General features: G+C 41.2%; 1 protein-coding gene across 1 annotated transcript in view; it reads right to left on the bottom strand.

The window, feature by feature from the left end:
- The window catches only part of LOC115100450 (dimethylaniline monooxygenase [N-oxide-forming] 5-like), a 42630-nt gene extending 15688 nt beyond the window's left edge, over positions 1-26942 (bottom strand). The window contains exons 1-7 of the mRNA XM_029618922.1: positions 26855-26942; positions 23103-23280; positions 17413-17601; positions 10524-10686; positions 8083-8225; positions 4613-4812; positions 2192-2547 (exon numbers count right to left, since the gene is read on the bottom strand). Of these exons, the coding sequence (XP_029474782.1) occupies positions 2192-2547; positions 4613-4812; positions 8083-8225; positions 10524-10686; positions 17413-17601; positions 23103-23234 (1183 nt within the window). The 5' untranslated portion in view covers positions 23235-23280; positions 26855-26942. The remainder of the gene's footprint in view (positions 1-2191; positions 2548-4612; positions 4813-8082; positions 8226-10523; positions 10687-17412; positions 17602-23102; positions 23281-26854) is intronic.
- Between the last annotated feature and the right edge of the window lie 228 nt (positions 26943-27170).

Raw genomic sequence — 27170 nt, 5'->3', positions numbered from 1 at the left:
ACAGATGAGCATAAATAAAGAAGCTGAGGCTGGTGAAGTCTGGTCAGGACCCAGTACTTTAGCTAAGAAATCTCTGAAGGATGTGTGATGAGTAAAATGACTGTGCTATACCATTTTTTCAATAAAAGTCCAAAGCATGATTGTGGAATTCTGTCACTTCTAACTTACCACTATCAGACTTAACAAAATGAATTGAATAATGCTGATCTCGGTTGGAAGAGCTATGGATAGATGAGGTCACTGTCCTACATACAGTGAGAATCTACAGTAATTCAGACCTTTTTCAGAGATAGTGTTCATGCATTTATGACCTTCATGGGGAAGAGGGAATCAATGTGTCAAAATCAGTACCTCAAAATATTCACCTACCCTTGATGTCCTATCCATTGATTTAAAAAAAATTGGTTGTTTTCTTTTCTCTTTTTTCCACTTTTCTCTTTTTCCTTCTCCTCATCATTAAGAAAGTCAAATGATAAATGTTACCATCTTGAAATGGCCTATAATAATTGGGTGGAAAGGAAGCTGTAAAACTAGGGGTCATGGTATGAAACTCTGAGGGGGAAGATTCAGGAACAATGTCAGAACATAAGAAATTGCCATACTGGGTCAGACCAAGGGTCCATCAAACCCAGCATCCTGTGTCCAATAGTGGCCAATCCAGGCCACAAGAACCAGACAAGTACCCAAACACCAAGAAGATCCCATGCTACTGATGCCAGTAATAGCAGAGGCCATTCCCTAAGTCAACTTGATTAATAGCAGTTAATGGACTTCTCCTCCAAGAACTTATCCAAACCTTTTTTAAACCCAGCTACACTAACTGCACTAACCACATCCTCTGGCAACAACTTCCAGAGCTTAATTGTACGTTGAGTGAAGAATTTTCTCCGATTTCTCTTAAATGTGCTACTTGCTAACTTCATGGAGTGCCCCTTAGTCACATCTACTCATTCAAGCCCTCTCATGATTTTAAAGGCCTCTATCATATCCCTCTTCAGCCGTCTCTTCTCCAAGCTGAATAGGCCTAACCTCTTCAGGTCAGGAAATATTTCTTCACAGAAAAGGTGGTGGATGATTGGAGCACCCTCCCAGAAGAGATGGTGATGACAAGAGCGGTAATGGAATTGAAAAGGGCATGGGATAACCACAAAAGATCCCTGAGAGCTAGAAAATGGAAATGAAGAAACTTTTCTGTTACACCTTGGTGGTAGTCTGCACAGAGCAGTAGTTGCTTTCACCCTTAACAGAATACTTGGGAGTAGCTTGCATAAAGGAAGAATTGCTACTACCCAAAAAACATGCTGGGCAGATTAGATGGACCATATTGATCTTTATCTTCCATCTTCCACTCTATATTATTATGGATGTTTTATATAATATCTGTATGACAACCTTTACTGTAATAAAATACAAGTATGGAAAGAATTCATAGCAATTCCTGTGACATGCTTTTTTTCCTCCCAACATGGTGAATTATTGGTAACTCATGTTATCCGTCTCTGTTAGGCTACAGTACTCATAGTTGCCATAATGTGTCAGTATAATCCATTATAATAGGATGATACCACCTATTGTCCACTGTTGTTACTGAGACTGAAAAAATTGATTGACTAGTTCAAGATATAATGTCTGCACAGGCAGGTAGACAAACCGAAGATATAAGACTTTTTTTTTAGGAAAATAGTACCAAATAAATATGCAATAAAAACAGGACTGGACAGAATTTTCATGGTAACACGTGATTAGGGTAACACAACTAACAAATGACTAAGAGTTGGTAAATGGTACAATATTTTTAAACAGAGTACAGAGTTTGACCTAAACTCAAACTCCACCAGGTCTTCAAGGTTATTTTTCTATTTTTGGTAGTCAAAAAATTCCATGTCCAAAATTTAAAGACTGGGGTTTTTTGGAAGTTGATATACATATAGGTTCCAAATTATAGAGGTAAATATGAGAATGCTAAAATTTCCTTAAACCAACTCTACAATTTAACATTATGTTTAAACCAGCAGATCCGAAGTCATCACTGGTGGCCTACTTTAATTATAATGTAGCACTATTCACCTTGACAAGAAAAAAAATCTAACATATTCCTTGCTAAGTTGAGGTTAGCACTACTAGAAAACTGAATTCCCTTCCCTGGCCTTAGCAGGGGGGCTGTATTGCTCCACAAATTCTATTCACTTACCTTTAAAAACCCGAGTGGCCCAGCGAGCTTGAAGTTCTGCCACAGGCATGATGGCGCCAAGAGGCTGAATAAGCCCAATGATAGCTACTGTCATCTTCTCCAGGTGGGAAGGAAAGACATATTTGTACAGTGGGACTCTGTTGTTGTCAACTTTGACGACAGAATCCTCAAAGAAAGGAAAATAGCAGAGGTATCCAGTGGCAAAGATGATCACATCAATGTTCTCTTCAACAGTTCCATCTTCAAAGACAGCTGCATTTTCGGTGAACATCTTCACATTTGGCTTTATCAGCACTTTGCCAGATATGATACGATTTGGTAGGTCATCGCTGACTGTTGGGTGTTGGCTAATAAGTCTATATTGTAAAGAAAGAGATGCCTATTATACTGTGAATCAAAAGCTATTTCAACTAAAAACAGATGTACCATGAGAGAAATCTTGTGCTCATACAATGCACCAAACTTTCATAGCCTTCATGACATCACAGCTTATCTCTCACTTGTTGCTATACCCTCATACTGGCAAAGATTCTCTCAATATGCACCAGCTTATTTCTTTTCTGGGAAAAAGGGCAGCTAGTGCGAGTTTAAGATCATGCAATGGATCCCAGGTGTTGTGAAGGGGAGCCCAAACTGGGAGAGGACGAACTCAAAGTTTACTCAGGGAGGTTTCACATTCTAGCCAAGGATAAAGAAGAGATCCTGATGGAGAGATTACAGGCCCACAGATTTACTATATTCCATTTCTTTGTGGATATTCTCTGAGAAACTTGTATCAAGTGCAGTACGTTTTCATGTTTGAAATATTTTCTTCATTAAAATTTGTTGGAACACCACTGTATCCAGTTTTTTATTGGCACTCCGAAGAGGACTGTACATGTAATGCCCAGGATCTTGTAGGTTTTTCCTCCCCCACAAAGAATCCTCTTGCAGGGCTAAAAGAGATGGAGTAGTATTGACTTAGCTCTGTGACTCTCGGATGATCAGCCAAGTTGGGGGTTACAAATATATTGGCCTCCATGAGTATTAACAGTAGGTGGGATTTTATTGGAGTAGACTGTTGTATTTCCCTGTGACATAAAGATGCTTTATAGATTCTATTTACAAAAACAAATAAAATGATTGTGTGGGTAATTTCTAATTTTCAACAGTCTAAGTCAGCACAAATATGTACAAGTATGTACATATGTATTATGCACATAATTATGCATTTTAATTTTTATGTAAGAATGATGTTTTATCACATAAAATATTACCATATTACTATTAACATTATAACACAGTTATAACAAAGTCTATAAAATACTTTTGGGGCTGATATGCATGGTATGTGGCATACGTTCAGTATATGTACTTTTTTTTAATACAGGCAGCCACATATTTTCTGTACCTGTTTTATTAAAGTACACACACTTATTTTACACATGAAATAATTGTGACATGTGTGTGTATTTACTGCAGTTTACTCTTGGACGTAGGTATTTTATGAAATAAGCACAAATTCAGTTTATAAAAATACTTACTTGTAATCCCCAGTTTACAGACACCTCACCATTCATCACCCACACTTCTACCAGTTCACTTAGACCCTTAGACTTCACTCTGACCTCCCACCCAAAACTGCAGACAAAAGACAAGTGCAGTTTCATTTCTGTGACTCAATTAGCAAGTGTAAAAGCGTGCAAATAATGTTGGCAATGCTTGCATGTGCACTGCTTACACAACACGAACGTGTGCCTGAGCTACTGAAGCCTGCCCTGGAATGCTTCTTCTACATTTACGTGTGATGCTGCCTGCTAGCCTGTGCTTATGTGTTCACATTGCCACTTACAGACAGGAAGAATAACTTTCAAACAGCTGTGCGACCCCATATAGACGCATGTACATGGGTGCGCAAAAATCTACCCCTGCAAAGTCTTAAGTGTCAGTATTCTGGGGCCTCTCAATGGCCTCTCCAACCCCCTCCCCAGTTTGACAAAAACATATATCTAGCTCCCTCCTCTTCCTCTCTCCTGCCACCCCAGCCCTAACCTTCCCACCCCTCACAACACCCTGTCAAACTGCTTACTGCTGCTGGGATGGTGGTACTCTTGTACCTCTCCAAGTAGCTCTGTCTGCAACACTGGGCATGTAAGCCACCAGCATTGTTGTCAGAATAATACTTTCACAACAATGCTAGAGCTTATGCCTCCAGCATTTCTGTCAGAGCAGTGCTGGAAGCCTCCAGGAGCAATAAGGGGATTCTGTGATCCTGGCAGCAGTAAGGGATTTAACAGGGTGCTGGGAGGAAGAGGGGAGGGCCAGAGAGAGGTTTGGGATTAACCCAAAGTAAAAGCATATAACCATTTATTTTCTCTTTTTTTGTTTCCCTCTTTAGATCATTCCTGGAAAAGTAGAATAGGTCAGCACACTGGGACCCACCTGTGGACAGGCTTTAAACCGTAGTTCTCATGGTTAAACCGTGCATTCATTTTATTCTCTTCCCGGCTGTTCAGAACAGACGAAGGCATGATCAGTTTGATCAGCTGCTTGTATCGGCGAGACTGTACCACATCAAGAGGGAAACCCCCATCAGAAACGCGATTCAATATCCAGGCACCCCTCCTGGTGCTGAGATATACCTGCAAAAGTATTTATAAAAATGATGCAGCATTCCCAAACCAATCGCCTCTGATACCTGCTAGGGAAGAGGTGCTAGGGCATTAGGCATGGGTTAATACCAGAATCTAAATCTCAACTGAGGTTGCAGTATAAATCCATAGACTCTCAAGGTTCATTGCATCAAATGCAATATGTGCCTTTATAAAAACATGCACATCTGTTACCCAAGATGTACCTGTCCCATATATTCCCTCTACCCTGGATTGCATAGTTTGTTTCCAAAGAATTTAAAGATAAAATTAACACTATTTGCAGTCAGGCAGATGCTATGCCTAAAGGATCAATAGACTTAGTTATAGTGATAGTTTCCAAGCCTTGGTTGCTTTCTCTCAAATGGATCCATTTACTTTTGAAAGGATTCTGATAGCGTCAAGGGACATGACATGCCTTCTGCCTTGATACAGTCATCTAGTCAAATCTTATGTTCTTATGTCTTTTGGAATCCTAGGAGATGTTCATTTTTCCTTGGTTCAGGGTCCTTCCCAATATAACTGAAAACAAAATTGTTAGCCCTCTACTTAAAAAAAAAACCAACCAACCATCATGGGAGTTATTTAGATTGGATAGTTATAGGCCTGTCTTTAATCTACCTTTCCTAGGGAAGCCTATATCCAACTGCCTGATTTTCTATGAGACAAAAATATTTCAGATCTGTTTCAACCCAGTTTTATCGTAGTATTGAGACCATCTTGTTGGGAATATTTGATATCCTATGATGAGAGCTTGATAGAGGCCGTAATTCTCTATTAAACGTACTTGATTTTACAGTAGCCTTTGATACTCTAGACCACATGATCTCAATGGATTGTCTAGCTGATTTAGGAATTGCAAACAGAAATCTTCGATTGGTTTGAGTCTTTTCTTACAGAGAGAGAGCAATATGTTAGGGTAGGGAATAGTACATCTGTCCCCGGATGATAACGTGTGGAGTACCATAGGAGTTAGTAATGTCCTCCATTCTATTTAATATTTATGTTTACTCTCTTGTGCTATTTTTTCATGATCTCAATTTGTGTTATTTTATATATGCAGATCATATCCAACAGTTGGTTCCACTGGGTATAAATTGACAAGAAATAATAGACAAAGTGAGCATGTCATGTCTTACAAAAATTTGGAAAGTTTTCCTCAGAATAGGTTCAAATTAAATCCCTAGAAAACAGAAATTCTCTAGATCACCACACTTCTAATTCATATAGTTTGACCTCTTACTATAAATGGTATGCCATTGCAAATTATCTGAAAAGTGAAGAACTTTTGTTGTAATATTAGATTCATTCTTAACTTGGAAGATCAAATTGATATTTTTCAATTGCATCCTTATTTATCAATGACCAATTTAGTTACGGTAGTTTATGCTTACATTTGTTCTTGCCTAGACTACCATAACTCTCTTTGTATTTTTATGTCACAGAAACGTATGTTTAGGCTTGAATTGGTACTGAATTCTGTTGCTCATCTTATTTCATAATTTAACATCCCATTCCAGGATGACCTATCTTGCTGGGTCTTCATTGGCTTCCTATGCACTGTAGAATTAGGTTTAAGTTTATTCTTTTCACTTCCAAGGCCTTAAATGAATATTTGACTGCCTGCTTGGCAAGATAAGCTCCTAGCAGGTCCCTTCATACCTCTCATGACAACTTGCTGCAGATTCCATTGGGAAGAGAGAAAATTAATTGGTACTAAAAAGCGAGTTTTTCATGTGCTATGCCAGTTTACTGGAATTTACTTCCCAGTAAAGGTTTGTGTAACACTGATTTGACAGGTTTAAGAAAGTTACTGAAAACCTGGCTGTTTGCCTTAGCAAATGGTTAATTGCCTTTTGAATTGGCTTTTTGGCTGTTCTTTGATACGTCTTATTTTCCATTGTACTGTATTGTAATTTAGGTATATCCTGTAGTGTGGAGGGAGGGTGGTTCCCTGGAGGATATCGTACATTTTGGTTAGGTGAGTTTATAGATGTTTTGATGCACTGCATTTCATGGGTATATTCTTTTCTTTCCCATATGATGCTCTGTCCTGAGCTTTGTGGCTAAATGTGAATGAATGAATGAATGAATATTATATTTTCTCTTTCATTCCTCTGCCTGAGCAGAATAGACTAGGGTTCTGCTTTGCCCTTTACCACTTAAGGAATAAGAGGATTTTGATTTTTCTTGTTACCAGGAGGGGGACATTAACTGAAGTAGATACTCTGAGAAAAATCAAGGCACTTGGATTTTTCTTTCCTCTGGCAAGACATTGTTGCACTTCTTTTCTTATGTGGACTCATCAATTTTTCCTGAGTTGGAGTAAATACTTGTTATTTGAACATCATTCCAAGTATGCAGCCTGCTTCTTCAAATCTACTGAAGTGCTTATCAAGATATCAAAGAGTGAGTACAGTGGCAAGAGTGATTGAGACCTGGAGAGACTGCACCCCTGTCAGCAGAGGGCCCCAGAAGAGCCCTAGCACCCCAGTGGCCTACTGAAGTGTTTTGGACTGTGCTAGAGAGATACAAAGGAGATCTGGAAAGGGCAGTGGCCTGGGGAATGTTGTATGCCCCCACATTCCAGGGGGTACACCAGCATTGTATTTGGATTTTTTGGCCGCCACCAAGAAAAGCTGGCAGTCTGACTACAAGCCTGCCAGTCTATCAGCTTCTGATAAACGGCCGGTAGAAGAGTATTGGCACACTAGGCAAACCTTCAGTCATGCACCTCCCACCCTCATCTTACCTATTGGTGGCAGTACTGGCTTCCCCCCTCTGGGCCTCAGGTTGATGGGACTTTGTCGCCCCCAAACTGTTGGCGCTCTAGGTGTCTGCCTAGTTTGCCTACTGGAACTACCAGCCCTGTTCTGATACAGTCTATATAGATTAACCTCCATCCCATTTACACATCATTTCAGTATAAACCCGAGAGGTAGACGATATCTATTTTACTATTATCCAGTCTGGGCAGGTCAGAAATGCATTTAAAGGACTGTTAGGAATATAAATTAAAGTTGTATCGCCAAGACCAAAGACTTGCTACGGCAGCTTTACCAAAGCAGCCTTGAGTTAACATTTCCCATAGAAGTCATCAAGAAGTCAGAGTTCCAGTTTTTCTTCTAAATTAGAAGGTGCTGTTAGTGCAGTACTGCAGGTTACAGCAGTATAGAACACTCCAGCATTGCAAACCTTGGTTATAAAAGATGGAGACTTTGCTTGCCATAGAGAATGTCTTGCTGTCATGCAGCAGCTTACCTGCTTAGCAACCAAGCTGAGCTCCACTGCAAGGTCCCCTCCAGAGTTTCCCAGACCAATCACAATGATCCGTTTCCCCTGATACTCAAAGGGATCCTTGTAATCCCGGCTGTGGAAGTACTGACCCTTGAAGTTTTCTATCCCTGCGAAGAGAGGAGAACGCTGTATCCTTATAATACATTTTCAAAAGCTTAGCTGGGATTTACATGTATAGAAGTGGAAGTCACAAGTGTGGATTGACTGAATCTGCCTAAGTGCATTTTTAAGCCACCTCAAATTACGAGTGTACTTGCACTGTGGGTGTATTTTTAACTATTTTAAAAAGAGGTATTGCAGGGGCATTTCAGAGGTGTGGATGAAAAATACACAAATATATTTTAATTTTCAAAACTATTCACACATAGCTAACAGCTATCCTTACACTTTCCTATGAAGCAACTTAAATTATGAGTGTGCTTTTTTATCCATAACAACCTGATCTTCAAACACAAACTCTGCAGGCACAAAGGGGCGGATTTTCAGAGCCCTGCTCGCCGGTGAGCCTATTTTACATAGGCCTACCGGCGCGCGCAGAGCCCCGGGACTCGCGTAAGTCCTGGGGTTTTCGGAGGGGGGCGTGTCGGGGGCGGGACCGAGCGCAGCGGCGTTTTCGGGGCGTGTCGGCAGCGTTTTGGGGCGGGTACGGGGGCGTGGCTACGGCCTGGGGCGGTCCGGGGGCGTGGCTGCGCCCTCCTTACCCGCCCCCAGGTCGCGTCCCGGCGTGCAAGAGGCCCGCTGGCGCGCGGGGATTTACGCCTCCCAGAGGGAGGCGTAAATCCCCCGACAAAGGTAAGGGGGGGGCTTAGACAGGGCCGGGTGGGTGGGTTAGGTAGGGGAAGGGGAGGGGAAGGTGAGGGGAGGGCAAAAGGAAGTTCCCTCCGAGGCCGCTCCAATTTCGGAGCGGCCTCGGAGGGAACGGGGGTAGGCTGCGCGGCTCGGCGCGCGCCGGCTATACAAAATCAATAGCCTTGCGCGCGCCGATCCAGGTTTTTAGCAGATACGCGCGGCTCCGCGCGTATCTACTAAAATCCAGCGTACTTTTGCTTGCGCCTGATGCGCCAGCAAAAGTAGGCCAATTCGCGCTATTTGAAAATCTACCCCTTTGTGTTTGAAAATTGGTGGGTTTGTGCTAGCTACAAAGTGCACACATACGCAGCACTGATTAATATAGGAAGCTCTTAAATTAGCAACAGCAAAGTTTAACAGAAAGACAAAATAAAAGGGAAAACAAATTTTAAAAAAGGCCCTGCCAGTCCATTTGGTTGCCCAGTTTTGAAGTCGTACATCTTTTCTGGAATGAAAAATATTTCCACAGGAAAAAAAAAAAAGTGCAGGAAAATTGACCAGCAATCTAGTTTTATAATTTTGGCTCCGTTAAATTCTGACCCTTAAAAATATTTTTGTGGAAGTTTATGGAACTGAGAAAGAACCCATGGCAATTTCTGATTAATCTCGTCCCAGGCTTTGATATTATCGTCTTCTCTCAGCCATTCCCGCTGTGAGAAAGCAAAATTTGCTGATCTCCCAGGACATTTTTTTGTTCTGTTGTCCTTAACCTCACACCTAAAATGACTGTAAAACTATTGTACAAAATGGAAAAGGAAAAAACAAATATTTAAAAGGCAATCTAAAGCCCACTGAAATCCAGGCAAGCGCAAAGAGGGACACGATGAGTTGGAAAGATGGGATATGCAAGACTAATTCTTTCATGCTGTGCAGTGATCCTCGCTCTTTGCCTAACAGCCAAAGTTTTTTGTAATGCTGACTTCAGGGAGACTGCGGAGGGGTGAGAAGAGAAAAAAGGATAATGAGTGCCTTCTTCATCCCCAACTCCTGGACAAAATAACTAATTCATTGCACTCTGGTGATCTCCCATCCCTGTTGAATATTATCCTGCCGATAATTATTCCCGTGTTGCTTAAACGGTTTTAACTTGCTCCCCCACCTCCCCTGTGTTAATCCAGTTATATGGTTATACCAACCCATTCTTCCCCCTGTTGCAAGCCAGTTAAATGTTTATCCAAAAATGTGTTCTCAATTGTAACGAGTTGTTTTAAATGTAAACCGGAGTGAAGGCGGCTAGCTAAACGTCGGTATATAAAAGCCTATAAATAATAATAAAATATGCTAAAAACTGCTTCTATTGCATTTTGGTTGCAAATTTGTAGTGCAGGAGAGAGAGATAAAAACGGTGAAGCAGGGCCCAGTGTCAATTTTGTTTCACTTAGCATGCGTGCTTCGCACCTGTTCAATTTTCAAAGTGAAACCACACAGGTTGAAAATCTGTGTAAAGTCCACAGGTTAAACGTGCCCATGTGGTTTGCAACCACATAAGCAATTTTCAAATTGCTCCACCTTCAAACTGAATGCACAAGCAGCTTGGTACTGCCTGCCGAATTTACCTGGAAAAGAATTCAGTGGCAAGTTGGGGGACGTATGATGGCCGCTGCAAACCAGAATGGCATCAAAGATGGCCGACTCCCGCTTTCCCTCTGTTTCTGTGATGACATCCCATTGGCCGGTGCTGGAGAAATCTGCACGCTTCTTGGCACTGCACACGGTGGTCTATAAGCAGTGAGAAAATCCATAGGAAAGAATTACTCTGTGCTGCAGGATTATTTCATCCTAAAATATATCTTCAGACGTAGAAGCTGAATGAACATGTATTTAACGTTGGGGCACATTTTTCAAGTTTTGGTTTTTTAACCTATGATTAAGATAAAGGAGCTCGCCTGAGGAATTTATGCCTCATGAGAGGCATAAATTATGCCATTTATGCTCAGTTTTTGCAATGAAAAATAAGACAAAAATAGAGGATTGAATTTTAGGTTTATGGGTAATACTATACATCATAAATTTCAATATAGTGAGTCCATTAGTGGACTATTAATGAATGGTGCTGTTTCGAAGCTTCACTTTCCCATATTTTTTTGTGATTTTCCCTCAGAGTAGTCAGATAGTCATTACTCTGAATTTCCTGATTATCTGTACCTTTTGTACTTTCAGCATTTTCAAGATGAAAATACTTCCATGTTAGTCAGACAGATGGGGAAGTGTCAATAGGCCTGATACTTTGGATGCAACTCCAACATTGCTCTCTGCATCAACGGCAAGAGGTAACAGGGAATTGGACTCAAACAGCAGCCAACAAGGGCCCTGACTTTGACGGTTTGGAAAAATAAGTAAGATGCTACCATAAGCTTGCTGGGCAGACTGGATGTACCATTTGGTCTTTTCTATGTTTCTGTTTCTAAGAATGACTGGCAAATCTCCATTATTCAATAGAAATACAACTTTCACCTGTCTCATGGCATTACAAAGCAGCTGTAAGACATTTAGACTGGAAGAGGTGATGCAACTAGGCCTCTATGCACAGAAATTTGCTTCATACAGGCCAAGGTAAATCTACATGTCTCCACTGGCTAAGATTATAGCTATTTTTCATATCACGATTATCATATTACAATTATGTAGATGATATAGAGTTATTGATCACTGGCAGTAGCCAGCCCAAATGTGTGTTTGGAGAAGATTTCCCGTTGGTTGCAGTATAATAATGTTAAGCTCCGAAGCTTGGGCCACTAGTTGGACTTCTAGCTTACATTTGAAGCCCAGATTTAAGCTATGGCAGTCTGCATTTTTTTTTCATTTATGTCAGCTTGATTATCTTAGGCCATTATTTGATCATTTAGCGTCTGCTGTAGTTGTTTAGTAATATGTGATAGCGCACATCGATAATTGTAATTCTACATATTTTTGTATTCCAAATAGATTTGCTCAATGTCTTCAACTGATTCAAATGCTGTGGCTCAGCTACTGATGGATGCAAAGACGTTTGACAGGGTCACCCCGCTGCTGAAAAATCTACATTGGGTTCCTATCCAGTTCCATTCCCAATTTAAGATCACCTTGAACTTGATAACTTTTGAAGAAATCAGTAAACTTTTATTATTTGAACACCCAGACCTGTGTCCTATGTTCTTTGCCCCGGCAAGGCATCAGCACCCCACGGTACAGCTGCACACATAAAATGATTCACCTCATCGCCCAGGCCACAAGCACTAGCTTCACCCCTGGGGTACTAATATCGGAAGAGATAAGTGGCAGAGGATGACAGCCCAGATATATATATTTAATTATTTTGTGTGTCATGGAAGAATATATCACTTTCAAGGAAAGAGTTCACGTGTGCCTCTGCTTCAAACCCTGACAACCTGCCCTTTATGCTCAGTGTCACAATTTTTATTGGATCTTCTCTCATTAAATGAAATTAAACAAAGTAGCAATGGGATTGAGTCTTTTCCAAAACGGTGCCCAATTTATGGAACTCCCACCCTTCGGATATGCGTTTGACTGGGAATTTATTAGTCTTTCAGAAGCTGCCTTTTCAGTTTGTTGTGCAATCAACTGTGGCCATCCGGTGTGGGTGCAGCTCAGATGCTCTATGATTGGGGTTCCATGGGGGTCCCATTACTTCTGTGTAAAACTGTGACATCCCCACTTGATTTGGAGAAAATTTCATACTAGGGTTTAGACTCTTAGATCTCAGCAATGGAGAGTTTTTGTGAAATTTGTGCCACCTATGCTGCTAGTAATTTATTGCTGAAAAAATCCATGTTACAAACTGGAAGGCCTAGGCCAGGTCACCCTTAAAGAAGCTACCAGTGTCAGTTGAACCAAATGAGATGGATTCAAGCAACAAGATGGACACTACTGAATTGCATGGAGACAAGGAACTGCTATTGTTCAATAAACAGGACATTGTCTGAGACTAGCTAACATAGCCAAGACACAAACTAATTGAAGCTGCTATGGCCTGAAAGACATTGTATCCCTCTAAGCAGCACATTCTGATCAAATAGCTTTGTCTACCAGCACGTCTACTGTTAAATGAACCTGTCTGCTGAAAAGAAAATCATCTTCTAGAAGCCACCAATAGTATAGCAATGGACTGTAAGATAACCAATCAAAGCTTACTTTTGGGATCAAGGACCCAAAAAGGCCATGAAAGTCTAAGACAAGGGGAAAACGAGTAACTAGCTAACTAAAAAGAAGAAGAAACCAAAGAAGGACAGGGTTTTCCCTGATGCACATCTCTTAAACTCCTGCCCATGCCTGCTGCCAAGTTCCTGTCTGTCACACCGGCACATTCCTGAAGGTGCCAACCCATCTACACATGTTGGAAGCCATCCACCAGCCTCTCGTGATTTGTCTGTCAGTTCTTTCTCTCATAGACATTTCTAGATGTGGACATTGTGGACCTATCTCCATTTTAAAGCATGGGTGTGTTGGCTGCCCCTGCAACCAGACCTTGAACATGACAGCTAGGACTGAAGTGAGAGCTTGTCTGATGCTGCACACTGCTTCCTTGCCAAGTATATTTATTTATTTATTTACTTGCTTCTTTATTTGCTTATTCTAAAACATTTACCGTATATTCTACCTCTTCCATTGCTCAAGGTAGGCAACAGTAAAACATACATATAGTTACATAAAGCACAACATTGCATCACCTACAGAAAACTCTGATGTTCAATGTTTGACTAGTCCCTCAGTGACCTACCATCCGGTCAATATGAGACTGCACCTAACATATTCCTTTAGATCAAAATACATATTACAAGAACAATCATAAAACCAGGAATATTTAAATAAAATAAATACTAAAAAAAACCAAAAACACATTTCATGACTTTCTGCCCTTTGTCAACCCACAAATTAAAATTGTTCCTGACCCAGGCTACTTTACTTCTTGTATTCCGGGTATTTAGTTTTCAATGCATGTGTGAGACGCGTGGGTTAGAACTGATTTGGCATAGATGACTTGCGCATTTTTTAATCCAGAATGTTTTGTAGATGTTGCATAACAAGACTAAGCAATTCCTCATGTTACTGTCCTACATTGTGTACTGTTGTACTCCTAGAAACCATGACAGGCTGCAAAGTAATTCTGCTCCCTAATGAGCTTGAGTTGTTTTATTGACTGGAATCCAAACGAATTTAGCTATTATCTCTAGGCCCCTCTGCCTTACAATATGGCATTTGTGTTCTGTGTATTTGTGCCACGAGGGTGTGCTCCCTGCATAGCACACGCACACACCGTGCAAAGCAAGCCCTTGCAGAAAAGCACAGTCTTGTGATCAAAGGGAGGCGGTGGGATGAGCAGGCAGCCAAGAAGAGGATTGCCAAATCTGGAGAGGGAAGAGGGCAGGAAGGGACAGAGCGCTAGATTTGGAATGGGGAAGGTGGGGGGACAGAGTGCTGGTGTCAGGTGGGACAGATGGGGGCCACAGATCCAGTGAATTTTCAACAGATTGAAGCTAGTTTTATTTATTAGTCTACTATTTTAATTAGTTTAATGTTTTATTTATGTTCCGTGATATCGTATGTGTTTCTAAATTGTACCTTGTTTTGTACATTGTCAAGGAAAAGCATGGAATAAATAAAGATGATGATGATGAAGGTCTAAAATCTTTTAATTCATTCATTCAATAATGTGTATGTATATATATATATATATATATATATATATATATATATATATATATATATTTACATATAAGACTTGTTTTTAATGGTAAATATTGCAAACAGGAGTGCAACCAAAACAGCTTTTCATACTCCACATCACCCATTCCTTCCCCTCCCTTCCATATACATCCCACAAGAACAATTTCAAGAACAGCAGCAATACTATCCTACCATTAAACTCCCCACCCACCAATCCACCCCATCCTAAATTAACACTCCCCTACTCCAACCCCTCTCTTAAGAGGAAAATATGGGGCTATGCAGCCAAAGGGTAATTTTTCAGTAGCCCGCATATGGCTAAAGTTTGCTTTAGAAATTCTCGGGCTGTGACAGTACCTGCATAGGTCTACGAGCAAGGAGCAGGCGTAACTTTGCACATGTACATTTATGCATCTACTTCTGAAAATTGAAAGTATGCACATTAATACTTTCCCTGCTCCAGTTCCGCCCCCTGGAATGCTTACTACGAGTGCAGGAAAAGTATGTGCGTCACTGAGTTATGTGCGTACTTTGCCCTACTCACACCCCTCCCCCAATAATTTTAAAGCCAACTTACATGCATAAACTGGGGCTTATGCATGTAAATCCTTCTGAAAATTATCCCCTAAAACCCCTAGGGGTAGATTTTAAAAGCCCTATGTGCGCCAAATCAGGGAGGTACGCACATCTCTCGGGATGGCATGCGGCACGTGTATATTAAGAAGCGACAATGGAGGTGCATATCTCCCGGAACGTGCACAAAAGAAAAAGTCCAAAAAAGGGGGTGGGGCATGGGCGTGTTCTAGGCAGGGCACGGGCGTTCTGGGCATTTACATGGAAACTAGCGTGTAAGTATTTATGTGCACAAGCGCATGCCAGGGTCCCCACCGCGTAACTTTACTTCTGCCGTAGATTTATTTATTTATTTATTTATTTATTTATTTAACAGTTTTATATACCGAAATTCTTGTAAGGGTTTACAAATCAGTTCGGTTTACATTGAACAGAAAACAGTGCTTCGGTAAATGAAAGCACTGTTAAATGAAAGTAGATGGCGTGTAAGTTATAAAACCCAAAAAGCTAGGCAAGTCAGTGGGGTTTTAAAGGTTGGGGCAGGTAGGGTAAAAGAGAGGTTAGTTAGTTAGGGGGGTTAGGAAGTCCTATCCTGTAACTGGGCAAAGTGGGAACGAACTGGTTTAACTGGTATTTGCAATGCATCAGCGCACATGTATATTAAAATCTCCCCCACTTACGCAGTAGAAGCACCACATGTGCGCATCCATATAAAATGGTGTGCACATTTATATGCGTCCAAGCTGACTTTATAAGATGCATGTACATAAGTGCACATGTTATAGAATGGCCACGACCATGGGCAAAAGTTGGCAAATGCGCATTCATGTATGCCTGTGCGTCTCTTTTAAAGTTACTGTCGAAGTGAAAATGTTTTAGCATGTAGTCGGTAAAATGTTAACATGCACTGACTGAGCTAGAAGGACAAAAGAGCAGGAGAAAACTACTGGGTCAATAAAGGAGCTAATAGACTATGCAATAAATTATACCAAGGACAAGCTTGGTCTTGGTAACAACGTGGATGTTGACCATGAAAAGTAGAACATCCATGCTAACTGCTGGAAATCCCCTGTGCTAACCAGAACAAGATGACAAGTATGGTTAGTAGGGGAGGGGGAGCTTTCTTCTCCATCCTCCCAAGAAGAGTGACGTAGCCTCCTCTGGGATCTTCCTGGAAAGAATGACATAGCCCCTTCCAGAGACTTCTGAAGATCCCGCAGTGCCCAGAATGGAGGAAGAGGCCCGGGGCAGCTGGCAGAGCCCATTCCACAAGTAGCCAAAAAGGAGGAAAAGGTCCGCAGCTGTCGCCACTGGTGGAGACCATCCTGCTAGCAGCTGAAAATTGCAGGAGGAGGCTTGGTATTGGAAGGGGGGAGAGAGAAAGATGGAAATGAATGCTGGGAAAATGTAGAGCAGTGTGGGGAGAGAGGGGGACTGGGCAGGCAGGAGGTGGCAAGAGTGTGTCTGCTGAGCGGATGAAGATGGAGAGAAAGTGTAGATGGGTGGTGGGGTAGAGAAAGCGAGAATGTGCTGAGTGGCTAGTGGGTGGCATGAGAAAGATAGAGATGGTGCTGAGAAGTTGGTAGAGAGTACAGAGAGAGAGGGTGCTGAACAGATGAGGGTGGGGTAAAGAAACAGGGCAGATACTGGCACTGAGAAAAGTAGGCAAAAAGATTCAGATGATGCTGATATGTTGGGCATGGAGTAGAGGAGAGAGAGGAGAATACTATGGGAGGGGGAAAAGAGAGAAGAAGAGATTCTGAGCAGGGAGAGGAGATCTCCTGGGCAGGGAGAAAGAAGAGGGGGGATAATGGGCAGAGGGATCCAGAGCAGGGGCTGCTATGCCAGAGCCAAAGAAGGAGCTGCCACTAATGGATAAGTCTCATGAGGGATGGTTGAGGAGGAAGCACAAAATGGAAGTTTCGCCTATGGCACTTAATATCCTTGTATCATCCCTGATGCTACAAACAGTTTTGTGTCTCCAGTAGGGTGCTACGCCTTCATATCCTACAGGTTCTCAATCTAAGCCAAAAGGCTAAGAGAGGACTGTTCAGCTCATGGCTCAGACTTTACGTTTCATATTACCCAAAAGGATGCCAATAACTGAAAGCAGTATATGTCAGAAGAAAAAGAAGTTAATTTCCATACTTGTTTTGTTATCTGTGCATCACATGGTATGGTCAGATCCAAGCTAGTTTCAAGCCTTACCTTAAAGCGTATGTACTTCAGAAGATCAAAGTGCTTCGCATACATCCGGAAGTACTCCAGTACTTTTGTATTGGGCATATAATTTGGAAAGTCGTCGGGGCTGGGAAAGTCACTGAAGCACATCATCTCCTTGGAGGTGTTCATGATAACAGATCTGTAGATGCTGGCTCTGCCATCTTCAGAATTTTCCTGCAGGAAACATCACAGTAAAGTATATAACAAACAATAAAAGACCTTAAAATAAAACTACCTAGGCTGAGAGGCTGATATTCAACATTTCTGAATATCTGATGGAAGAACCTCAGTATTAGGCTTTTAAAGCTCGGCAGAATTCCAGTGAACTTTGGGATGAAAATAGATGCCCAACTTTCAGTGCCTTCTGGTTAGGAGCGGTGGAAATTAAAGTTACTTCCCCGACGTTGGTCTTGTTCACTTTTTAGGATCTTAAATTTATTTAGGAACCTAGTGAAAATAAGTCCATAAATGTAGGTACTCAGTGGGGGGAAATTTCATTTAATCAGATCTAAACATCAATTGCCCAGATCTGGGCAATTGATGTCTAGGATGTTATTTTATAAGGCTTTTCGCGTGCGATAGCTTGCCGGGGGCGGAGTCAGGGTGGCGTGGGGCAGAGTTGAGGTGGCAAGGAGGCGGACGCTGCGATGTCTTCACTGCAGCGATAAGGTAAGTTACATTATTGTCGCCAGTAGCGCACCCAATAGCTCCACCTTTCACGATGGTGTTATTGGATGCGAAAGCCGGCAGGGATAACACTGCAGTGGTGCGATGGCTGCCGGCTTTCGCAGGTCCGCCGCCCCCGTTACCGCTGGATTCGCCATTCTGCGCGAGAATGGTGAATCCAGGCCTAAGAGAGGCAATTTGCAGCCACTGGCTGATTTGCAAAGTTGGCCAGATAAACTTATCTGGCTAATTTAGTATCATTGAATATACCCAACTATCTTAAAGATAAGAATATCCAGCTAACTTTAGGACTATTCTAAGGCACGGCCAGAGTTAGGTGAATACATTGTCTGGCCAGCTCTGAATAATGGAGATAGCCACATAACTTATCTAGTAACTTAACTCTGCCTGAAACGCTTCTACATTATCCCTAATAATTCATTATTTGGCTAACATTTATCCAGCTAAAGTGTTACCGGATAGTGACAGAAATATTCAAAAGTCAGCATTTAGCTGTATACCGTAATTCACAAGTTATCTGGATCTGTCTGTGTTTCAGGATTAGAGCACAACACTTAGAGGGTAATTACTAATGTACACCAAAGCTTTAGTAAGTGTTAACGTGCATTAAAAGTCCTTCAGCACACACAATCTAGTTTACCTGTGTTAACACCAGTTTGAATGCATGTTAATTACCTTGCAAGAGTTTTAATGCACAAAGTCTGCTAATTAGAACAAAGACATGAATCAAATGGCACACCGGCATGAAACTAGCATTTCTCAGTCATTTCTCTATCATCTCTGCCTTTTGGTCAGACATATGGAGCACATACGTTTGGGAGTCCTTGCTACCTTGACATCTCTTTCCTTCCCCTCCTCCCTCCTCCTGCTTCCACCCGCTATCTAAAGGGCCTGATTGCTCCTACCCAATGGGTTATGTGGGCTCCCTCCTGCAGCCCTCGGGCCTGCTTGCTCTGCCTCTGAACCAACATTACCTCCTCCTTCGCCATTTCTTCCTTCTTCCTGAGCCCTTCCTTCTCCTCCTCGCTGCACCATCTCTCCCTCCTCCCTGCCCTGTCTCACGTTTCAAGCTCCTTTCATGTCCATCTAAACGCACAGTCATTCACCCCTTCCATGGTCCATTTTCCACTCTGCTCTTTGAAGACTTTTACTGACACAGACAAAAATGCACATTCACAAACTCACCCTTTCACCCACTGACCTGAAAAATAAACAAGAAAAGCAAAGGCAAACACACAAACGCAGTACAAAATAGCACGTCATGCAGATATCTGGCCTCTTCCCCCTCACCTGGAACTGTCTGACCTCCTTTACTCTCCTCTTCTGGGGCCACTTTATTCCTCAGCACTAACCAACCCCATATGCCCAACGAACTTTTATATAGGTTTGAAACAAGCAGACAGATCCATGAGAAAAAGAGATCTGAACATGCTCAGTCTGCCTCGTATAAACTATTTTTTGCAGCTAATTTGCTATTTAGCACTATTTATTTATTTATTTATTTATTGGAATTTATAGCCCACTTTCTGAATTGGTTGCTCAAAATAAATAACATTGTATCAACATTAATATTCAAAATTACAAATCCAAACATATAAAACCCATATTAGACATATATAATACTCAAACAGAGCAAGCAAACATAACATGTAGACTCTACTACATTTTTGTGTTACCATTTTGCTCATTGTATATGCGTGCTATGGACTCTATATGTTAGCAGGAATGCTGAAAAAATGTTTAGTACATCACACTGTTGTGGGCTGTAAAATAAACACTTAAATACCAGCAGTTTAAATAAACAGGTACAAATTTAGATTGTGAGCAGTCTTGGGACAGGGAAATAACTTCAGTACCTGAATGTAATCCACTTTGAAGTGCCAAAAAGTGGAATATTAAAAAATAGATCTTTAATTAGATAAAATATAGGAAAACTCAGAAGAATTCTGAATTACCAGCAAGATAATTCAGAAGAAGTCTTAGAGAACATTGTTCACACAATACATTAAATAGGTCACACCTTCAATTTACGCATCAATGAGCTTGTTCATTTGGTTGCATAATGTTTTCATAACTGGTTGGCATTATAATTTTATCTTATATATGTTAATAGGATTGAATTCTTGTAATTCATGTGATTTCTTTTAAATTGAGCCCAGAAAACAGGAATGAAACTGTTGGGCAGTTCATCGTTTTATGTAAACCGGAGTGATTTGTAATTCTCACAAGAACTTCGGTATATAAAAATTAAAAATAAATAAATAAATGTTGAACTTTGACATATATTTTGACTTTTAGCATACATTCTAGCATTTCAGTATATTCTGAAATGTCAGCAACCTTGGATAGTTTTTACAAGTCTGATCAGTACAATTTCACAGTGTGGTAACAATAGCTTCATAGGAAAACCTTTTCAAAGCACCCCTATATTCCTTCCTTTTAAAAAATGACTACATCCCTGACCAATGTACACCTGCACTCCAGTTTGAAAGTTAGTGACTTACTGAATATGGGCCGCTCTGTTTCACTTGGATTTTGAGACTTTGACCTATCTTGGTTCTCCTCTTATCCCTCTTACCACCCTTCCTGTGAATCCTCTAGTGGATCTTCCTGCATTACTATCCCATTGTCCATTGATGTTCCTTGGGGCTCTATTCTGGGCACTCTTCTCTCATTATACTCATTTGTTTGATGTTCTGCTCTCCTCCCACAGCTTTTAGCACCAACCTTAGGCTGATAACTCCCAGATCTAACTGCACCTGAACTTTCACCATGCATCCAGTTCCAAATCTCAGCTTCCTTATCCAACATTGTCACCTGAATGTCTCAGGCACAGTCACCATAACGTAAGAAAGCCGAGACTGAACATCTTGTCTTTCCTCCTAAACTCATTTCCCTCCTTTTCCCCTTTATTTCTCCATTGATAACACTGTCATCCTTCTAATCTTCTCAGCCCACAACCTTGACGTCATCTTCAATCCCACTCTCTCCTTCTCTGCTCACATACAAAACACTGATGAATTGAGTCTTTCTAGAATCATAAAAATCCATTCCTTCCATACTAAACATACTACAAAAACCCTATCCACTCTTTCACAGAACGGCTCTACTATGAAGAGAGACGATGCAAGGTAGGGAAAAGTGAGAGCTGGGAGAGGAAATTTATAAAATCATGAGCGGGGTGAACAGTTGAATAAAAGACGATTATTTACCCTTTCAAAAAATTCTAAATCAAGGTGATACTCTATGAAACTGACAACCAGTAGATTTAAAACAAATACTAGAGTATTTTTTTTATATAGGGGCAGATTTTTAAAAAGTACGCAAACAAAAGTATGCCGGATTTTAAAAGATACAAGCGTAGCCGCGCATATCTTTTAAAATCTGGGGTCGACGCACGCAAGGCTGCGCAAAATCAGCAGCCTGCGTGGCCAAGCCGCGCGGGCTGCCTCCGTTCCCTCCGAGGCCGCTCCGAAATCAGAGCGGCCTCGGAGGGAACTTTTTTTTTTGTTTCCCCCCTTTCCCTTCCTTCCCCTATCTAACCCACCCCCCAGCCCTAACTAAATCCCCCTCCCCTACCTTATTTCGTTGAGTTACGCCTGCCTCTGGCAGGCTTAATTTGTGCGCGTCGCCGGCTCCCTGCCCTGGCACAAGCCGCTGTGCCGGGGCACTTGGCCCCACCCCCGGACCGCCGTCACACCTCTGGACATGCCCCAGGACACACCCTGACACCGCACCGCCCCCAACACACCCCCGACACGCCCCCAAGCAAAGCCCTGGGATGTACGCGCATCCTGGGCCTTTGCGCGTGCCGGCGGCCTATGCAAAATTAACGCGCCGGCATGCAGGGCTTTTAAAATCTACCCCTCAATGCACAATCAAACTGTAGAATCTGTTGCTAGAGGACAAGGTGAAGGTAACTAGTATAGCAAGGTTTAAATGAGATTTAGACATGTTCCTGAAGGAAAAGTCCTAAAACATTTTTAGCCAGGTAGACTAAAGAAAGCTATTGTTATCCATGGGAGTGAGTAATAGGAAATAGATCTACTTTATGGGATCTGCCAGATGCTTGCAACCTGGATTGGTCACTGTCAGAGATAGGATGCTGAGCTTGATGGACCTTGCTCTGACTCTGCACAGCATTTCTCATGCGCTTACTTCCTGCTAGGACTACTGCAAACTTTTTCTCATAGGTCTCCCACTGAGCCATATCTCTCAAGCACAATCTATTCAAAATTCAATTGCAATCCTTATTTTCTTCCAGTGTTATGATGACCACATAATCCCTTTTCTCAAGTCATTGGATTGGCTCTCTATCTTGCTTCTGCATACAATTCAAGCTTCTCTTACTCGCCTACAAGTGCATTCACTGTGTAGCTCCTCATTACTTCTCCTCCTACGTCCCCTCCTCGTGATCTCCATTCATTGGGAAAGCTGCATTTTTCTGTGCTCTTCTCCTCTATCACCAATTCCCAAATGCATGCTTTCCACTGTGCTGTACCATATGCCTGGAACAGCCTTCCTGAGTTGCTATGCCATGCCCCAAGTTTCTGGTCCTATTCAAGACCTACTTAAAAACACACATTATTTAGTCTGTATGTACATATTTTTCCCTTCATATCTGTTATCATAACCTTGTTGATTTTACACAGGTATTCTCTGATAAGAGACTTCGGGGGGAAACAAATGTATTTATCATGTCTGTTAATCTTGAATAGATTGCAAACTCCATAGTACAGATACTGTTTTCTGCGTGCATCAGTTCAATTCTGTATATGTCTAGGAGCACGATAGAAATAATAAATAGTAGTACCATGTGTTTTAGTGATGAAATGTGGGCATTAATGATGGCTATGCATTTAAACAGAATTTAAAAACAGAATTGCATGCTGTGTCTTTGTCAAATGCCAAACCCAAAGGCTAAATGATTCACCTGACTGTGTGCTAGTAATGCCACTGAAAATACATCCCTTTGCATTCATACTTACTTTGAACCTCCAGAGACCCCCAACATCCTCGGTTGCCTCAAAACAAACGGGCTCAAGTCCCTCATCCAAGCAGCATTTAATGGAGGTTAATCCACTGGATCCAGCTCCAATCACTGCCACCCTCTTTGCCATGGTCTCCGGTGCCAGGGTCTGTGATGGACGGTCAGCAGGTTCTGTTCTGTACGTACAAGGAAGCACATTTCGCTAAGTCGTGATTTTTATGTTTTGTGCATGAAAGGGTAGCTTGGCCAAGTAATCCTGGTATTGTTATTGAGCCGAGCTACTTTTGTAGAAGTACAATATTACCCATATAAGCAATGTTTTCATCCAGTTGGTCTTTGAAGAATGAGTTTACATAAAACATTAATGTCTTTAACTCGTTTTTAATAACAGTACTCTGACGGTTGCTTTCTATCAGTCCTGTCATGGGATAGCAATGGCTCGAGTAAGAGATGAACTCTCATGAAATACAGTTAAATAGTATCACATTTTTGCTCTTGGCACAAAAAGGTTATCATCAAAACATGGCCATGTCAGGATTTTTGGGGGATATTTAATATTTTTTTCTCGTCTGTTTTTTTGGGGCAAAATTTTCCATAAGGTACCTATGTCTAGTCTATGCATATTTGTAAGCAAGCATAAAACATGCTAACTTTAAAACACAAGGTGCCCAAGCACATTGCATTTGCATATCAGGTTGTCGTGCAGCTAAATATATGAGCGTACCCTTCCATGCTTTGAAATGATAGCGTTGAATGTGTCTTGTTGGTGGGGTGTCTACAAATGCATTTTTAGACATTCAATATATATTCATAGTGAACTTTGTAATGGTCTTTCTAGGGTGGCAAGATCCTTGGAGAATTATCATCAGTGCCGCAAGGCTTTTAAAGCAATGTCTATCAGGAGATGTTTCTGCTGTTGTAAAATTAGATTAATCTGATTACTATGAGGATGGGTATACATTTTATGGGATTTTAAAATTGCATTGTAACAGACATTATATTACCTATGTTAAATGTAATTGGTGCAGCTCACATTTCTTATGTAAATGCTTTGAGTTGTTTATTCTTTTAGCATTGTTTTAATTCTGTTCACTATCTACTTTGGATATGTGCTGTGAAAAGTGATGCAAGCTATTGATTAGTGACATTTAATAAATGCAAAAATGAAGTAAAATAAAGTTTCCAAATGCCTCTGTAATGACTCCCTGGAAAGTCTCTTTTCTATGCAACCAAAAGAGCAGACATTATGAAAGTATTGCATACTTTCTGGCCGTTAAAAAGCTACTAATCCAGATACTGCTGACTTAGGTGGGCTAACTCTGTGTTACTTATGTAACAGGCAATTAAGTTTTTGGAAAATGTACACTTTATATTTTGGAGCTTTTACTTAGAAGACAATAATTGTGAGGTTAGGTTGGTCATTGTACACTGAAATGTAATTACGTGTGTGTCCCATTGATAATTTCATTGTATTATTTCTTTTATTGTTCGGTTTCCATTCTCTGTCAGGGGTCTGCAGCCATAAACCTTGTGTTCTCTTTCCTTTGGAGGTTTTATTTCATGTCATTTGATTTGAATTTCATTTTATGTTGTATTGTAGTGCCCACAAACATTTCTTAGTGCGCTCCAAATCCCATCTAGCACACACACTAGTTTGATTTAGTGTGTACTCATTTTTATTAGTGCGTACTAATAATGTCAGCACTTCCCAATACTTTTATGACACTTGTGAGTCACCTTTGACTAGCTAGGCATCTAGAAAATGTAATAAATACACAAAATAAACCTATTTCTCCACATTGGGTGGCTGCTTGTCTATGATTTCTCTGCATTAAATCCTAAAGGGTCAGTTTTTAAAGGGGTTCGGTGCTGAACTTTGGGAGACAGGGATCTAACAAGATCCCCTGGAAAACTGACCAGGGCTGGGTCCCTAAGTTTGGGGCCTATTTTCAATAGGAACCTTCATTTAGGTGCCTAAAAAGTGGACAACTATGGGGAAAGGATTAGGGTAGGGAAAACAAGTTAGACACTTAGCACTGATTCATAGCAGTATGCAGCTACATTCAGCTCTTGAATCTAGACAGTCGAACTGCAGGCTTACATTTAGAACCGGAAGTTTTAGGTGTCTAAATTTAGGGAATTTCAGCTGCAAGCATAGGGCCAGCTTTTCTCCCATTCTGAGTCTAAGGGAAAACCCCTTAGTGAATCAGGTGCATAGGTTCCTAAATGCGGCTGAAATCTTCTGAATTTAGGGGACTAAAATGTAAGAACCTTATTTAGGGACTGATCATTTTTTGGAAACTGACCTCTAAAGGTTTCATTAAGCCATCTGATTTACTGGGTAAAGTCGAGTCTATTCTGAACTTTTTTTTTTGGAGCATATTTGTTAATCTGTAACTTCTGTTCCCTCGTTTTTCTCCTAATTTGTTATTTTTTGGGGGAGGTTAAATACTATTTGTCCTTTTCTTTGATAGACATTTCAGACACTCGTGATGCAATGAGACAATGCACTTGGGGGTCGATTCATTAAGCTCAGAAGGTTACTGTGGGGTTACATTTTAAACCTGATGTCCCTACAAAGCAGTGTTTAGTGCAGGATGCACATTAAATCTAGGATTCATGTGTCCTTCTGTCTTTCTTAGTTGCCATTCTGTTCCCCGTTCTACTGTCTTTTGTTTGCTTTTTGGAGTGGTTTGTAAATAGTTTGTCATTCCGCTCCTTATTTATACTGCAGAATATTTAGAGAATTTATTATTACAAGACAAATCATTATTTTCCCCTACTTAAAGTACTAATAATCTTGACCAAGACTGGCAAGGAATGAATAGATGTATTAGATTCGTTCAGCAGGGATTCTCGTATTTTAAGGAGCTGTGCACTACCTGTACTGTGAGGATGGAATTCCGTGCATAGCTGGGGTGCATTTCAACCACTATTCTTAGTAAGTGAAACCATTATCTATTTATTTTGATTTGTATTCTGCCTCTCGGACACTTCAAAGCAGAATACATTCAGGTACTGTAGGGATTTTCCTATCCCCAGAGGCCTCACCATCTAAGGGCCTCGTTTACTAAGGATTTCCCCCATAGAAACAGAATGATGAAAGAGTCAGGCCCTATGTGTGTACCTGAGGCAACAGAGAGCAAGTTGCCTGAGGTCAGAAGGAGAGGCAGTGGGATTTGAACCCGGGTTTGTAATCTGCTGCTCTAACTCCTGGGCTACTCCTCCACTGCATCAAGAAGGTCCATCAATATCATTGGAGGATGCAGAGAATATGTAGGACTGGGAGGGAGGTGGACTACCCGCTTACAAGATCTCACACGGGGGTTTATCTCCTGCAATTAATTTGTCATTGAGAAAGCTCTCACTTTGTGCTGCATGCCAGTCCCAGTAAGTAAGTAACTGCAGTTTTTTTTTTTAAACTGTTTAAAGATTATATTTTCTTGAAGGCTTGCCTTTATGCTCTAAACCTTCCACTTTGGTATTGCCTGATGTGGAGAATCCATTGAATCAGACACAATGACAAATTTTAGTCAATACGTCCTGCTTTAATCCTTGGGGGGTTCTGCTCTCTGGTGGCATCTTTATGTGTACGGTATAGACTCAGCCTTTCCTTCCTCAGACTGCTCTGCTCTCTGAAGCTTTAAACTGCAGAGATAACACCTGCGGTTGCTGCATTTGGGCCTTTTTCAACAACGAAACATCAAAATATTGCAAGGCAACAAAGTAAGAGAACATGAAGAAACTTACAAAAGCTGTCCAGGTGGTAAGAAGCCCAGGAGGAGATGTATCCAGATTTCATCCTTAGCCTTTCTGGCTACCAGCTTTATATAAAAAAAACTCCGCCCCCTCTTCTTCAGTGTGCCCAACTGGAAACAACTGGATCTTCCTGCAGCAAATAAAGATTCTGTACTTTCAGCCTTTGGCTGATTTTAAAACTTTTCCTGCCAAACTATGTACGGAGTCCATTCAACCTACTACGTACTCATTTGTTTAGAACTCTTCAATATTGATACTAAGGATTTGACCTTGGCTACTCAATGCCTTCATACTAATAACCTACAAA

This window comes from Rhinatrema bivittatum, chromosome 10 (genome assembly GCF_901001135.1).
Source record: "Rhinatrema bivittatum chromosome 10, aRhiBiv1.1, whole genome shotgun sequence".
Classification (NCBI taxonomy): domain Eukaryota; kingdom Metazoa; phylum Chordata; class Amphibia; order Gymnophiona; family Rhinatrematidae; genus Rhinatrema; species Rhinatrema bivittatum.
Note: the sequence above shows the minus strand (reverse complement) of the source record. Positions and strands in the feature narration are given on the sequence as shown.